Below are 16,623 nucleotides of genomic sequence, written 5' to 3' on the forward strand. Positions count from 1 at the left end.
ATGTCAGCGCTGTCCGGTGCCGCCTCTAGTACGACGGCTGCTCGCTGCACTGCCCGCAGTAGCACCATGACGGGCGGGCGGGCCTACGACATCGTGGTGTTCGGCGCCTCGGGCTTCACCGGCCAGTTCGTGGTGGAGGAGGTGGCGCGGGCGGCGGCGGCTGCCGGCGAGGGGCAGCTGTGCAGCGGGCGCCTGCGCTGGGCCGTGGCCGGGCGGAGCAGCGAGAAGCTCCAGGCGGTGCTGGAGCGGGCGGCCGAGCGGCTGGGTACGGGCCGCGGCCGGGGCGGGGAGGCCCGGCGGGTCGGGTATGCGGGGAAGGGCTGAGCAGCGAAGCGGGGCGAGGAGGGGGCTCGTCCCGGGCGGAGCGGTGTCGGTGACGGCGGTCTCCGCTGCGCAGGGAAGGCGGCGCCCAGGGAGGAGGTCGGCATACTGTTCTGCGATGTGAGCGACGCGGGCTCGCTGGCCGCCATGGCGAGGCAGACACGGGTGGTGCTCAACTGCGTGGGCCCGGTGAGTGAGGGGGTGCGGGCGGGGCGGGGCGGGGCAGGGCCCCGCGGCGAAATCCTCCTCCGGGGCCGCGGCGGGCAGGTGGGCTGCCAGCACCCGAGCGGGGCACGGGGCGCTGCCGCGGCTCCTGGAACTCGACCCCGCAGTTTCAAGTACAGCCGTGTACTTGCGGTGGCCGAAGGGTTTCCCGCCGCCGTCGCAGGTGATGCGGTTCGCGGACAGGTCTCCGCACTAAAACACAGCGTTGTTTGTTTTCGGTCTTTCACAGGCAGCCTGAGATACTGATGGTAAAGGTTGGGCCAACCACAGGCTTGCTGCCAGAAGCACTTGGCCCTTTTAAACCTTCGAGTGGCAGTATTTCCAATGTATTCAGAGAGCATCAAAGTGTACGAGGTGGAAGTTGGGTCATGACCATGTCTTTGAAATTCAGAGTGTTTAAGTAGAGAATATGCTGATAATAAGAGTGTAGAAAGTGTAAAGTGTAATTAGTGGCAGTATTCAGTTGGTCTTGGTAATCTGATTTCATGAGAGAAATCAGGTACAGTACTCTGCAGCAAGCTCCATTATCAGCAGTGAAGTTTGTTTTCTTCTCCCTACACTGCCAAGAAATAGTGCTGTTGCATTTTAGCCCCACTTAAAAAAATCGATAGCCACCAGGTTCGCTTTTATTGCAGAGATGGACCTTTAGGTAAAGCACACTGGGTGAGTTGTGGTGTGTGGGTTTTCTCTTGTTACATCTAGTGTTCTTTCCTTCTATAGTATAGATTCTTTGGAGAACCTGTGGTAGAAGCTTGTGTTGAAAATGGTGCAAGCTGCATTGACATTAGTGGAGAACCCCAGGTATGTGATAGTAAAAAAACATTACCGTATATCAAGGCTCTGCAAAAGGACTGTTTGTGTAGTATGTTTCATGCTTCTGCTAATGTTTCTGAACATGACAAATTCTGCCTCCTGATCTACAATTTCAAGATGCAGTAATTATTTTAAAGTACACTATACTTGATTGTATAGTTTCCTTACTTTTAAAACAGGAGCCTCTTTGGGTCTCTGTGGAAGTTCCAAATTGCTGAATTCTGCTTCAAGCCTGTGTTATGATAGGCTTGTTCCTAAATGAACAACATAGGAATGTTGTACTTTTCACTGTTGTGAAACTTTCATACTACAGACCAGGAATCATGTATATTTGTCAAAGATGCTTGTAAGTGGTTTGAAGCATGGAGGGTGACATGATGTGACAGTGAAGCGCCGATGGCTAATATTTGGGATGGCCAAGAATGAATTTCAGCTTAAAACATTTGTTTTGGCTGTGTTTCAGTTCCTGGAAGGAATGTACCTGAAATACAATGAAAGAGCTGCAGAAAAGGGAGTATATGTCATTGGAAGCTGTGGCTTTGACTCCATACCGGCAGATATGGGAGTACTGTACACCAGAGACAAGTTGAAAGGTGACTAGAATAAGTGTATTTTTATGGTGAAAAAGGCATGCAGAGTATGCTCTCATCCAATTTCCTAAAGCAGCAGTGGTCCTGTGGAAACTCTTTTAGTGTCTCTTTTTGCCTGCCTTTACCAGGTGACCAGTTTCAATCACATGTGGTAGAGAGGAATTTAAAATCAGATTCCTATTGGATGAGTCATTGCGTAGGGGAGGGATTCATGGCCATGTTGCTCACCGAGAGGGCCCTGTTACGAGCCCAGTTGTTCAGAGCAGGGTGCTAATAACAAGGTTGTGGGTTCCATCCCCACATGGACCATTCACTCGATGATGCTCATGGGTCCCCTCCAACTCAGAATATTCTGTGAATCTGAGAGGACAGAATGTTCAGCTGCGAGCAGCAGGCTGCTCAGCCGATGTGTGGATGTCCCTAGGCACCCTCAACACAATTGCCTCTTGTGCAGTGAGAATCTTGTAGGGAAGATACAGTGGGAAGGGGTTCACAGACTGGGGGTAACTGGGTTTCCCAAGTTTCCTTTTTCAACTGCAAGTTCTGAGAAGCTGTTTTGTGAGTATAAGTAGCAGTGTCTTTCACTTTAATAGCAGCTAGAGGATAGCTGAGAAATATATTTAAGAAAATATGTGCGAGGATTTAATTCTGTGTAAATAGTATTTGATCCTGATCCCAGATGAGGATACTCTGTTCATCAGGTCTGACTTTCAGCTGAGAGGGCCCATAAGAGTATCCAGATGTTTTGCTTTTATGGGCTATTAAAAAGGATGCTAAATAGGATCAGTTTACATTGGAGTTGGCATTCAGTTGAAGAAACCTCAATTCAGATCTGACTGGAGGAGAAACAAGGTATGGAAATGAGTATCTGGATGTTCATGAGGTTGTAATTTAATGTTTCATACCTGTTTTGAATAGATATCTTTTATCTCTTCCTATTTTGACTTTATGGCATTGCCTCTGTCTATCTAGTTGCTTGCTATATTGAAATTTATCTATACAAATACAGTTTTCCAATCTCAGAAGGAACTAAGCAAAGCAAAAGAAATAAGAATTTGGAGATGTTGTGTTCTATTGTTCACCAAATTAAGCATTCTTTACAGAATACTATTTAAGCTATGCTAAAATTAAATAATTTTTGTGTTTTGGGTTTGAGGGGGAGTTGTGGGTTGTTTTGTTTTGGTGGTGGTTTTTTTGCAGTTTGGGTGTACCAAAATTTTTAAGTTCATGTTTGCTTTCACAGCCTACATCTTCCTTTATTTTGAAACTTGGAGGAAAACTGAATGTGGCTCTCATTTTACCTTCCTCTTTTTTCAATGAATTTTTTACGTTATTTCATTAATTACATAAGAGAAATGAAAAAAAATTAATGAATAGGGTATTACTTATTCTGTATTGAAGTAATTTACACACGAAATGTAATACTTGCTAATGCAAATGGCTGTGTGTCTTTTTACATTATTTTGCTTTGAGATAAAGATGTAACTCTGCTTTTTCAGCTGATAATGTCAGTAGCCTGCTGTTTTGAGTCTACCAGAGCATTCTCTGGCTTTGCAGACTAATGACTGCATGTGCCAAGTAACGTTTTCCCCTCCCTTACAGGTACCTTAACTGCTGTTGAGAGTTTTCTGACGGTGAAATCTGGGCCTGAGGTTAGTTGGTTTCTTCCTTCCTAAAATTCAGGAGTACTTGCAATTAACATCACCATAGCCCATCAGAATAACTGTCGCTACATTAAGTCAGACCAAGGAGCAAGCTGGCAGGTCTTTGATGATGTCTAAGAACTTTATTCTTTAGGAGCTACTAAAAGTATCCTAAGGAAAAACACCCTTTATTTAAGGTCTGTTTGCAGAGCTGTCTACTTACACTTTGCTTTGGTAAGCTGTTTCAAGAATTATTTTACTTTTGCAGACATGTGGGAAGGATTCTTACACAAGTGGAACAGTAACAGGTCCAGAGTGTATTGCCAGAAATCCTAGTGTTAGGCTGTTTGGGTTTTTTGTTTGTTGGTGGGGGTGAAGGTTGTTTCAGTGTACTTTAGTGCCTGTAATGATAATACCTGTGGGTAGTAATTGTAATAATGTATAATATATGTAATAATTCTAATGCTGTTGTTAAAACAATACAACAATGATCCAAGTCAGTCTTGATGCCCAACAACCAAACACTACTGCTCCTCGCATGAGCATTCATCTTGCCTTGCAAACCATTTTTGTTCTTAAAAACATCTGGAAGAGTGGAGGAAATCCGTGGGCTAGGAGAGTAGTATCTGTCTGCTAAACAACAGGAGATAGTAGTTAATGGGCATGTATAAATCTATATGTTGGATATGAAAACATATTTAAATACATAGCATAAGTTCAAAGTGTTGGTAAGAAGGGTTTTCAGTAATGAGAATTAGCTACACTGAGATGGTTAGAAGAGCTATAGATATATATTAAATTCTGTGGGTCCTGAGTATGTTGCAGATCATATGGAAAGAGAGGTGGAGATTGCCTTTGGTCTGGCTGCTCTGGAGTTCATTTCCCCACAGCAGCCCTCAGAGTGCTGTGCTTTGTGTGGCAGCTAGAGAGATGTCAGTAAGACAGCAGTGTTCTGGCTTAGTGCTGAGCAGTGCTGGCACAGCACTGAGGCTGTCTCTGCAGCATTTCCCCCCTCACCTCACAGGCTGGGCTGGGCAGGATGCTGGGAGGGGACATAGCCCGGACAGCTGCCCCAAACTCACCAAAGGGATGTTCCATACTCTGTGAGTTCTGCTCAGCAATAAAGGCTAAGGGAAAGGAGGAGAAGGGTTGGGGGTAGGGGGGTGGGGAGGCATTTGTTACTACTACACCTTCGCTTCCATGTGCAGCTTTTGCCTTATTAAATTGCCTTTATCTTTACACACAAGGGATATTTCCATCTTATTTTCTCCTCTCCCTATCTTAGCTGGGAGGACAGTTATAGAGTGTGAGCACCTGACATCCAGCCAAGGTCAACCCATACCATTTCAATATACTATCATCGTAACATTTACATGTAATAATTGTAATACATGTAGTGATTCTAATATTATTAAAATAATCCATGAAGCCTTTAAATACTGAACTAATTACTGTTTCATGGTATGTCACAAGGGTCTTGGTGTACATGATGGGACCTGGAAATCAGCTGTCTATGGCCTTGCAGATGAAGCCAACCTGAAGAAGCTTCGAAAACAGATAGGATATGCCCCTTTTCCAGTAGTTGGTGCAAAGCTTAAAAAAAGGTATAAGCATAAGATATGGAATGTGTGGTCTCCTAACAGTTCCAGTATTTATGATACAGATTGCTACAGTATTAAATAATAAAAAGATACATTTAGTATAGTATGAAAACATAGGTGCTCATCTAGTAGACTTGAAGAAATCAGTCTTACTGATTTCTTCACATCTGACTGAATAGAGAATATGTCTCAGCATTTACTGGGTCTCAAAATTAATATGTTCTAAAGGACTTCTAGTGACATGGGAAACTTGATCTCAGAAGTGATCAGTAGAATGGAGGGGAAAAAATGGAAAGACTGTTGATTATCAAATTAATTCTTGATATAGTGCATATAGTGAATTATATGTAGTGAATTTTAATTGAGCCGGGGATATATTTGGAATTGCTTGCTTTCAGTGAAAAGAGATAATGTCACAAAAATTCTTGAGGGAAAACTGGTAATGGTAAGGCCATTGCAGTCAGTTTCTTTCAGTTTGTGTGAAGATTAGAACATTTTTTTTTCTGACTTAATTTTTTTTTCATCTGCAGAGGCTTTATATTTTACAGTCCGGAATTCAAGGAGTACTGCATTACATTCATGGGATCTGATGGTTCTGTTGTGAAAAGGACTCAGCGTTATTTGCACACTGAGTTGCAGCAAACACCTGTAAGTTACTGTTATTTGTGCACTGGCCTGTTTGACGCTACTTGAGACTATGGCTGATGAGCCTGCCTTTGTTAACATGATTGTTATGAGACTGTCTTGCTGGGTTCTCCTGTCTGATTTCTAGGTATGTATTTGTAGGGAATGGAAACCTTGAGTTACAGGAATATTTGAAAGGTAGCTTTCATTATGAATATACTAAATTCTGTTTCTGTGCAGAGACTATTCTTCTTGTATCAGCAGAGCTTCTAAAAGCATTATAATTGTCGTCAATGGTAGCTGTAACCAGCTCAGTATAGTGTAGTAAATATCCTGATACAGAATTCATATGCTGCTCATTTATAGCTTAAGATTTCTTTGATGCTTGGGTCTCCAGTGTGCAGAGTAAAGGCAGTGTGAAGTAATGGTGGTGGAAAAGATGATAGATTTTTGTTTTCCATGGCTTCCTGAGAGATGAGCACCAACAATCCGTATAACTACTGTGCAGAATCACAGGCATCAGTTAAGCAACGAGGGTGAGATGGTGCTTTAAAAATGCACTTGGAAGCTACAAATGAGAAAGGCTTGCTATTACTATTTCAGTTTCTCTTTAAAAAAAGCACAGAGAGGATAAAAGGAAGATCTAGGAAAGAAGACTGAAATTGGATATCAAAACACATCTTTCTGTAAAGTTTTCTGTTCTTGTGTACCATGTCTGCTCTCTCTTCACTCTGTAGTTACATTGTCTTCCAAGAATGAATGATAAAGTGAAAAGTATTCTTCAAATAATTCCTTAGAACTAAGACAATTGTTTAAGGCCATGTTTAAACTGATGTATGTTGTACAAAATAACTGCATCTTACTTTATAAAAATCATTTGATGGAAAAAGTTAATGTAAATCCTATAACTGAAAATACATTCTTGCTTCAGGTCCAGTATGGTGCTTACGTGACTGTAGGTGGTCTTGGCTCTGTTATCAAGCTGATGTTTCTGGGCATGATATTTCTTCTTCTGGTGAAGTTTAACTGTGGAAGAAAACTTCTGACAAAAGTAAGTTTTCAAAACACAAAATAATTTCGTGTTTGGAGATATCTCTTTTTCTCCCTCTTACTGTTGGTCTTTTTTTTTTTTTTTTTTTTTCCTCTCCTCTATTTATACAGTACCCAGAATTTTTCTCTGGTGGATGCTTCTCAAAGAAAGGACCAACTCAGAAGCAGGTAACTGACTGTTTTCTACCACAGTTATAGAATACGTTTACCATGGTAATGGTGGAATAGTAATTTAGAGTCAACTGCTTAGCCTCAGAGAAATAATTTCTAAATGAATCACAGAATATTCTGAGTTGGAAGAGATCCAAAAAGATCATCCAAGTCCAACTCCTGGCCCTGCAGAGGACACCCCAGGAGTCACACTATGTGCCGCAGAGCATTGTCCAAGCACTTCTTGAACTCTGTCAGGCTGGTGCTGTTACCATTTCCCTGGAGAGTTGTTCCAGTGCCAGCCACCCTCTGGGTGAAGAATCTTTTCCTGATACCAAACGTAACCTCGCTGACACAACTTCAGGCTATTCCCTTGGGTCCTGTCATTGGTCACCACAGAGATCAGTGCCTGCCCCTTCTCTTCCTCTCACAAGGAAGGTATAACTGCAGTGAGGTCTCCCCTCAGTCTCCTCTTTTCCAGGCTGATCAGACCAAGAAACCTCAGTCTCCACTCCTACAGCTTCCCCCTTAGGTCCAAATGCATGTCGTGTGTCTCTTTAGATAGATACTGGATATTTAAATAACCATGCCTTCTGCTTTTAGACATCGAAGTGTGTGTAACTCCTATGATGAATAAATGGATAATGTATTTTATATATATATATATATATTAAAAAAATGGATAATGGCCTGATGTATTCCCATGGATGGCTCAGAGCACTCTATCAAAGGTGATGACCAAGGGAGGCTGATTAGCAAAAACCCAGGACTGAAAGTACTGAGAGAACAAACAGACTTTAGTACAAGGCCAGTGTAACAAAGTGGAAGCAATTAAAAACTCAGGTTATACCTTTTAATAAGTAATTCAAAATAACTCGTCTCATGTTTAAATGGATTATAGTATTTGGCAGGATTCTATATATAGAATTCGGATACTTCTATTTACTACTTGTGCTTTCCTGGTAGCAATCAATTTCTCTTTCGGTGACCATGCTTGTCTTGTCCAATACAGATGGATGGAACCTCTTTTACAATGACTTTTTTTGGTGAGGGTTACAGTGAGGGACAAGATCTCCAGAATGGCAAACCAAATGTGAAGATCTGCACTGAAGTGAAAGGACCAGGTATATATTTTGCCTAGCATTCCCTGCTCTAAAATACGTTTCTGATTGCACTGCTGTCCCTTTAACCCTTGAGAAGCACTTGCAACAGGAACAAAGCCAACATCCTGTACAAGGTATTAATTTGGATACTCAAATTCATTGTGACTTGGTTTTTGAAATAGCCAGTTCACTTGCATTCCTGTGATTCTTTTTCCTCTGACTTTCCCTGGTCTGATTTTAATTTTTGCAGAGCAGACCTTCTGAAGGAAGAGGACTTTAAGAATAGTTTTTAGTTTTCACAGCCTGGACTTGGTTTATTTCCAGTTCCCTGAGAGTGAACTTAAACGGGTCTGGTGTGGTATAATTTCTATCACATACTTTTGTTCAGGTCATTCCTTGAGGGGAGATGACACCTGATGTTTGGAGAGAGCAAGAATGTACATTCAGAAATGAGTTACTGTAACATAGCTTCTTCAGATAACTAGAGATGTGGCAGAATGCAAGTGTTTCATGGTAAAATTCTGAATTTAAGCACAGGATGGGGAAAGCTCCTGCTGTGCCAGAGAGCCCTCTGTCACCATGATGTGGTCACTCACAGTTGTGTGGTTAGAGGCCATTATGTGAAGCAGTATTTGTCTGGATTAGATCTTGAGGATTTCACCAGCTACTTGGTCTGATTACTAGGTAAAAATGCTGTTCTTAATTGGGAAAGGCTGTTTCATTGTTAAAGATATTATTTCTTCAGAATGCTGTAGGGAAGAGCAAGATTGCATTGTACATTTCAACACACTGTATTTCATTGGGGGGTTTTGGTTTGTTTTGGTTTTTTTTTTTTTGTCAGAGCCTGGATATATTGCTACACCAATTGCAATGGTTCAAGCAGCTCTCTCTCTTCTGGAAGATGCAGCTTCTTTGCCTAAACGGTAAGTACCTTCCCATGCTGAGCAGCTTGCTCTCCCTAAAGCTACTGTGTGCAAATGTTTCTCTTCAAAAATACACTTAACCAGCCTGTGGATCTGTGTTAACCCAGCTGGCTGTGCAAGAGAGATGCTTCACCACAAGCTGATTTAAAGACACTTGCTCTTCACCAGTCGATCAGTTTAAAAGGATGTAGTAACAGGCTTTTAGTCAGGCCTTTGCATCAATGTCTTTATGTTCAGTTAATGGAGTGGTTTCTGTAGAGTTTGCTGGATGCAGAAATGAACCTATGATTATAACCACCCTGCCAAATTCTTCACCCACTCTCTTCTCTGACTAAGTGGCTTTTTCGTTCTTAGTCAGGGAGGCACATCTCTAGCTTCACAAAAAGGTGTCCCTCAATCACTGTGCCACTAATGTTTCTTCTTTTTGATTTTCACTAACAGGGGTGGTGTGTATTCTCCAGGAGCTGCCTTCTCGAAAACAAAACTGATTGATCGCCTCAACAAGCGTGGTGTTGAGTTCTCTGTTATTAGCAAGCCTGAAGTCTAAAGTCAGAACATAACTGTATGAACTAACACCTTTCCTGGGTCTAACTCTAATAGAACCCATTTGGCTGCAAAGCCTAATCATAAAACAGTTTCAGCTATTGTTTGCAGCAGAAACAGAAGAAAATTCGAGTTAAAAACTATAATATTTGCTATAGTGAGCAAACCCCTAAAGGGTGGGTATTGAGTGTTAATTCACAGACATATTGAATTGGTCACTTCTTGGGTACTAATTCTGGAATCTTAATCTTATTCATCTAAATTCAAGTTCCTACTTCAGGACTTGCTATAGCATTGGCTTCACAAGTAAGCACAGCTGCCTTGCTTCGCCCCATTGTGCAACTATGTAAAGCAGGCAGCCTGGAAACAGAAGTGCCTTAGCAGATAAGCTACTAGTTATTCCTAAGGTGTGTTTGGTATATGTTTTCATTAACATCTTCAATTAATCTTTCCTTTATTTAATAATTGTTCTTAGTGCAGATCTATGTGTAGTTTCTGTAGTTAGGTAAGTAGTCATGATCTGTATTGTGCTTTTGCTTCTGTAAAGAAGGAGGCTTGTTCTGTTGATTGCTTTTGGAATCTGACCTGATGTGATCCAGGTTCTGGGTGCACTGGCCTGTTTCACGCTAATTGATACTGTGGTTGATAAGCCTGCTTTTTGTTGTTAGCGTAAGAATTATGAGAGTGTCTTGTCCTGCTGTCTTATTTCTGGGTTTGTATTTGTGGGCAATGGAAGCCTTGAGTCACAGGAATGTTTGAAAGGTAGCCTTCATGATTTTCAGGACTGTGAATGCATTAAATTCTGTTTCCATGTAGAGGCTTTTTTTTGTTGTATCAGGAGAACTTGCAAAAACTATGAAAGTCACTCTGAAATACTTAAGGTCATAAAAGTCTCTATTTCCCTCTGCTGCATTACACTGACCTTTATTATTCTGAGGCAAATCACACACAAACTGCTGCTTTATAGTATCATAGATGTGTTGAAGATTGCTTTATGGATGTAGTTCACTATATTGTGGGGTTTTAGGTGCTGCTTCTTAAGTTCATGTTGTCACTGCACTGTCTTCAATAACCTAAAATGTCCATTAATAGTTTAAAATTAAAATACATTAAAAATGTCTGTTGATACTTTATTCAGTCGCAAAGACTAATTTCACACTGAGCTAGAAAAAATTAAAGACACTGAAAAGTTGCTTTTCCCTTCCACTCACCCCAGAATGCAAAACACGTAGTAAGTGTAGTACACACTCTGTACTACCTTACAGCTGAGAGTTTATGTATTTGAGGCACAGGGATCAGAGATGTCCCTGTGCACAATTCACACGCTTTGTTTCTGATATTTCTGTTCAGAACTGACCATTTGCCACTGCACATGACCAGGAGCAGTTTTCCAGCACAAGGTGTGTATGCAACCAGCAGTGACCAGTACATTGCATTGCCCTCTGCAGCCAGAGTGACCCACTCTGCCTCTGGCAGGGTAAAATACAATTGGGTCCCCAATGCTTAAAGCTTCAGTCATGACAACAGAAAGGTTATTTTTCAAATTTCTTGAAGAAACAAGAATATAGCATCTTGTTGTCTACAATATTCTCTCCTATCCCAGTAATTTTTGCAATTTCTACACTACTCTTTTAAAAGGCACACAACCATTTTTCCGCAAGGCAGCATTTTCAATTACTGTATTCCAGATGCCAGTCAAGAGAGCAACAGACACAGCTTACTTCTGCACTAATTAATAAATCTGCACACAAGATGAAGGGATAGTGCTGTAAAAATACCTACATATCTTCATGTAGCAGTGTTCAGGTCTTCCTGGCTCAGAAATGTTTTACAGTATTGAAAGAGTAAGAAGGAAGAAGGATGAAGCTTGTGCAATAGTATAGATGATATTTCATAGCAAGAAAAAGGTTATAATTTAGGGAGATGGCAATGATTTTGTTCAGGTAGGCAAAGGAAAAAAGATCAGAACCAAGGTGCCATGTCAGGTGTTACTGCCTTGCATGGTTAACAGTTTGATGGTAGTGACTAGAAATACAGTTTAACGTAAACAACTGATAAGCAAAACTGCTGCAGAGAGTCGTCACTGCATCTAACAGAGACTGACATCACTGGGATTGCTTAGTTGTCATTCATGTGACTGGATTAAGAGTTTGAAGCACAGTTCTTGATTGTAGAAATGCACATCAAACTACACCAAGCTATTTGGCACATAAATAATGACATGGTTAAGCCACAAATTGCATCTTTAGGCAGCTAAGTATAGATTGAAAAGTCCAGGTTGAACTTTGTTCCATGCAATAAAAACAAGTGTATTTCTCAAAGCTGTGGGACAAGGTGACCACTTGAATTAACTGAAAACTAAACCTTCCCTCTGTTCCCATTTTACTGCTTTGAAAAGGATACAATAACAACATGCACACTAAAAATACCTCACAGTTTGAATCCAGGGGGCTTAATTTTAAACAAAACTCACAAACTTCTGGTTTGGTTAGTTGCTGCTGACGTTTTAAGATACAAACCTTGACCACATGAGGAGTTTCCAGTAAATTCAACTCTGATGCTCTTGGCAGATTCTTTTGGGAGCTGGAGTGATGTGTATCTGATCTCAGGGGGCTGGATGCCACAAAAGTAGAAGCTTTGTACGGGGACTGCCAGCTCTCATCCTGAGCCATGGAGCGGGAAGGAACAGGACAGACCACCAAATCCAGCAACCTGTTAAAATACACATTTCAAACTAGGAATATCAATAAATAAATGAAAAAAAGCATGCTGTGATAGTCTTGAATGCTGACAACAAGAACACTCAGTGAACAAGAAATACAGGTGAACCCTCACTGCTGGGGTGATATATTAGGCTCGTGTGGAAGTGACAGGCACTTCTTGTTGTTAGTCTGTCAAAGCCTGTACACCAAGAGCTTGGTGGTAGTCAAAGCTTTAGTTTCATGTAAGCACATTCCTCTTCATGTAAATACATTTATTTGCCTAAGATTATCATAGCAGAAAAATATGTTTCTCCAAATATTACTTATGATGAGTCGTGTCTCATTATATATCTTACGTGCAAAAAAACAAAGCTGTATTCACATGTACCTTCCCACCAAGACACATAAATCAAATAGATTTCTCTCCTCCTTTTTCTGTCTCCCCTCAAACACATAGAACAAGGCTAAACTTGGTGAAAAGGATGCTTACTTATTATATTCTGAGAAAATGGTTGTCTTGTTTCGTAGCCATGCTTCTTTAAATGTAGACAACACTTTACTGATGAAAGTTGCTCTTGTATGCACATTTCCTGCATTAGCCTGCCTTGTTGCTGTTGATAATGGTTTTGGCCTTGGGACTGTAAAGCAAGAGGGTAAAGTATCAGCCTTGTGTAATCAAAGTGATGGCCAGCTGCACATCCTATTTCCCTTCTCTAAAATTACCTTCTCTTAAGACCGATGAAGGCAAACGGTATGGCTTGGCTCTCTCTACTGCCAGCTTCCTTTGAACTGTGGGAAGGATCTTGCCATATTGGTCTAACAGGGAATTTCTGGCTACTGCTCTCTCTCTCAAGCGAGGATCACGATCATTCTGACAAAGGAAATGTGTCAAGCAAGAAGTTAACAATTCACCAGAAGTTCATTGCACAGAAGTCTCTCTGCACTTTCTAACCTAGGCCTAAATTTCCTCTACAGACAAATCCATTGCAGAGAGTCACAGCAAGTTCAAAGTTCTACCCAGGAGCACACACCAATTGCACCTGTTTTGGATAAGTGCAAGGAAGACTAGTTAAAAAAATCAAAAACGTAAAAACCCCAAGCAACTCCAAAACTCACAACTGAAAGCCATAAGGCAAATTTTACCAGTGGAGCATCCAGGCTGCTCTAAGGTAAAAGCCAGATACAAGACATGACATACAACATACTCTTCATTCCACAGAAAAAAGTAACACAAACAACTTCCATAACCTAAACCATATGTAACAGAAGGATCTGAGGAACCGAATGAAAAGACAAGACACATATTTATTCCACAGATGTAAACAAACTCTTTTAACTGGAGTCAGCTATGGTCTGTAAGCTCTAATTCACAATTTCTCACAGCAGGGCTGCTACCCTTACCATCAGATTGGCCTTCATGGCCTGATTCAGCTGGAGTGCTGGGATGTAGTTGGCACGCTGCAGATGGTGGACTAAGAGGAATTCATGATTCTGAACACCAGATTTGGTCTGTAAAAACTTCTCCAAACACTCCTGTGAGAAATAACACGTTTCAAACATCCATTATGATTCTGCCTCTTCTCTTGCCAAAGAGACAATTAAGATTTTTTTGTTTCTTCTCCAAACTCACTTTTTCTGTGTCTGTGAAGGGCAGCTTCAGCAAATCCTCCATGAGCCCCATCTCCTGACAGATTTCATACATGTGCTTTAGCAACTCTTCTATGTTTAACTTCGTGGCGTGCTGCTGCAACAGACCCCAAGCCTCCACCATGCACCTGCAGTTAAGGTTTTGCACATGGAAAGGAGTGGGAACCCTGAAGCCAAAAAGATGCCCCACAGTGATGGTACTTATTCAAAGCTCAAAGGAAATGGAGGGGAGCCCCATTTGTGTCATCACTTCTCCACATTTCCCCATATCTGAATGCCAAAACAGTGGGAGATTTCCTTACCTATTGGACAACAACACGGTGAGGAACAGCCGCACTTCACTGCTGCTGGACATCGACGGCTTCATCATCTGCATGTACCTGAGGGCTTGCCTGTGCTCTCCCTGGCACATGAGGGACTGAATTATCCTCATGTGTTGCCATGAGACAGTCTTGATTGTAGCTGGATGGAAGAGCAGGGCCAGGGAATTCTGGACAAGGTGAGAGCAGCTTCATTACCACAGATAAACATACCCATGCAACAAACATTCAAAACTTTTGCATCAAGGTTGGACTTGGCTTAGAAAAACTTAGATGTCTAAATAACAAAATACTTGATCCAGGACATATCAGTAAAAATTCTTCAGTCTTTGAAGGGAAAAAAAAACAGTCATACAATTGTGAATGTCTTAAAAGGAATTCAGATTTTTTCTAAGTTCACGAAACTCTGCGTACAAAGATCCCTTTCTATAAATACATTACTAAATAATAAGTTACTTGACAATCAAATTGATTCTATTGGTATAGTGACAGATGAAGAAAAACCTAAAGCATTGGGAAGAACAAGCTGAAACATCACTCCTGCAGTCTTTTTTCTCAAATGTTCCTGCTACCATCACAGTTTCCACGCTTCGAGTACCCAAAACACTCTTCTTGAAACAGTGCCCAACCAGTCTGCTGAAAACCTCTTAAAACAGATATGGCATTTAAAATTCAAATATTAAGCATTATATATGCTAAGTATACCTTTGTTTTAATCAATTTCTAGTTAAAGCAAAATAACTAAGTAGTTAAAGCAAAGTAGTTAAAGCAAAATTTCAAATCATAACTTGTTGCACAAGATGTCAGAGCAATGTTATAAAAAAGCTTCTTATGCTCCAACAGGTTCTAACATCTAAGTAGCAATAAGAAAAAGTATTTTTATTGATTAGAGCTCTGCAGTGCAATGTGTGTCTAACTCAACTGTTTCATACTTACTTCATAATCATTGTGATCTAGAAGCCAAAACCCTCGAACCAGCTTAACAAGACCACAAGGGATAGCAAAGGCAGTTGGAAAGGAAACAACTAAATTTTCTCTTTTATTTGGAAAGGAATGCATAATATCCAGCAGCAAGTAAATTGTCTGAGAGTATCTAATTAAGGTGAATAAATTACTAAGACAAAAAACTGGTACCACATTACAAGTGGTACAAGTTAGCAAAACAATGAAATAAGAATAAGAAAATAGTAGAAAGCAGAACATCTCAAGGTATTGATCTTGCCATTTTAAGCTATGAAAACCCACTATATCAATAGTCAGGTTCTAATATCAAAACTGTATTCTGAATATACTTCCAGAAAGAAACACTTGTGGATTTCTGTAGGGCAATCAGAAAGGCAGATATTGCGTATTTATATACTGCTGTTACAAACCCAGGCTTCTGCTTCTGTCAGTGAAGCCACCAGCTGGACACTCAACACACTTCAACATCTAATGCTTAATTATTAAAGAAAACAAGTTCTACAGCTGTTTTATTCTCCTCATTTCCAGTCTTCACAAAACCAACACAAATTATGGTGCCTGTACAATGCAACTTAGCACTTACTGATTGAAACTGTGTTTAAAACTGCATGTAGATCCCTCACTCAAAGTGTCATCTACGCTTTCTGACATCCCATGTTAGGGACATGTCTGAGAACGGCAGCTTGGGACTACAACAATTTTTAACCCCTTTACTCTGCAGGCTCCACTCTTGGTTTAGCCAACAAACAAGAAAAGGTAATTCTGCATGTCCCAGCAGCTTAAATATTAGGCTTCTGCCCAATGAATATCCTGTTTCTCTGCACTTTTTACACAAACCAAAAAAAAATCAAACACTCTTAGCTGGGGTGGGAAACAAATGATTTTGGCAAAAATCAGCAACTGGAAAACCACTGTCGTTTCTCCCTTTGGCTCTGAAACACTACATTTTAGGGCACCATACTAACAAGCAGTCATATGCTACATATGGGGGTGTCCTAAAAAATAAGTAACTGTGCTAAAATCTGAGAAGAACTAAGCAAGGTTTTTATCTTGAATACAACTTAGAGAACATGTTTTCTCATACAAGAAGAGACTTTGCAACAAAACATTTAAGAAATCAGAAAAATTCCAGTCTAGAAAGAAATTAAGCAATGCTTCTGTCTAGGACTTAATTCAACTCTAAATGCATTCGCTTACATTGTGTTTGAGGCATAAATTCGAAAGTGCTGCTAACCACACACAGGTGACGAGTATATGAAAACTTTTATGTGCACACCCTGAAGGATTAATAACAGAATCTGGAAAGGATACAATTGCATGTTTGTCGCTTTCTTCAATACTTTCCAGCAAATAGAGATCCAGCAGTGCCTGAAATGAAAGATGAAAAGGTTTTCTAATGCTCCTG

At 40.8% G+C, this 16,623-nt stretch overlaps 2 protein-coding genes across 3 annotated transcripts in view; one reads left to right on the top strand and one right to left on the bottom strand.

Annotated features, from left to right (window-relative positions):
- SCCPDH (saccharopine dehydrogenase (putative)) lies at positions 1 to 10,719 on the top strand. Its single transcript, XM_002188997.5, has 12 exons — positions 1 to 265; positions 398 to 510; positions 1,267 to 1,347; positions 1,823 to 1,952; positions 3,552 to 3,601; positions 5,066 to 5,196; positions 5,724 to 5,841; positions 6,749 to 6,868; positions 6,979 to 7,035; positions 8,030 to 8,141; positions 8,962 to 9,043; positions 9,485 to 10,719. The coding sequence occupies exons 1-12, from the start codon at positions 1 to 3 to the stop codon at positions 9,588 to 9,590; spliced, it is 1,365 nt and encodes a 454-aa protein (XP_002189033.4). The 3' UTR covers positions 9,591 to 10,719.
- Positions 10,203 to 16,623, bottom strand: part of LOC100231213 (protein ELYS) — a 24,406-nt gene continuing 17,985 nt past the window's right edge. The window contains exons 18-25 of one of the 2 annotated variants that reach the window (XM_072927179.1): positions 16,530 to 16,586; positions 15,192 to 15,338; positions 14,238 to 14,425; positions 13,919 to 14,063; positions 13,690 to 13,821; positions 13,012 to 13,159; positions 12,779 to 12,926; positions 10,203 to 12,298 (exon numbers count right to left, since the gene is read on the bottom strand). In XM_072927179.1, coding sequence (XP_072783280.1) covers positions 11,812 to 12,298; positions 12,779 to 12,926; positions 13,012 to 13,159; positions 13,690 to 13,821; positions 13,919 to 14,063; positions 14,238 to 14,425; positions 15,192 to 15,338; positions 16,530 to 16,586 — 1,452 coding nt within the window. In that variant the 3' untranslated portion in view covers positions 10,203 to 11,811. Of the gene's footprint in view, positions 12,299 to 12,778; positions 12,927 to 13,011; positions 13,160 to 13,689; positions 13,822 to 13,918; positions 14,103 to 14,237; positions 14,426 to 15,191; positions 15,339 to 16,529; positions 16,587 to 16,623 lie in introns of both variants that reach the window. The other variant, XM_072927178.1, reaches the window with a different exon arrangement.

The sequence above is a fragment of the Taeniopygia guttata genome, chromosome 3 (genome assembly GCF_048771995.1).
Source record: "Taeniopygia guttata chromosome 3, bTaeGut7.mat, whole genome shotgun sequence".
NCBI classification, from domain to species: Eukaryota; Metazoa; Chordata; class Aves; order Passeriformes; family Estrildidae; genus Taeniopygia; species Taeniopygia guttata.

Coding starts and splice junctions, on each gene's coding strand:
- SCCPDH (XM_002188997.5), top strand. CDS start 1: ATGTCAGCGCTGTCCGGTGCCGCCTCTAGTACGACGGCTGCTCGCTGC. Junction 1,953..3,551: donor CACCAGAGACAAGTTGAAAG/GTGACTAGAATA, acceptor CCTCCCTTACAG/GTACCTTAACTGCTGTTGAG. Junction 6,869..6,978: donor GAAGAAAACTTCTGACAAAA/GTAAGTTTTCAA, acceptor CTATTTATACAG/TACCCAGAATTTTTCTCTGG.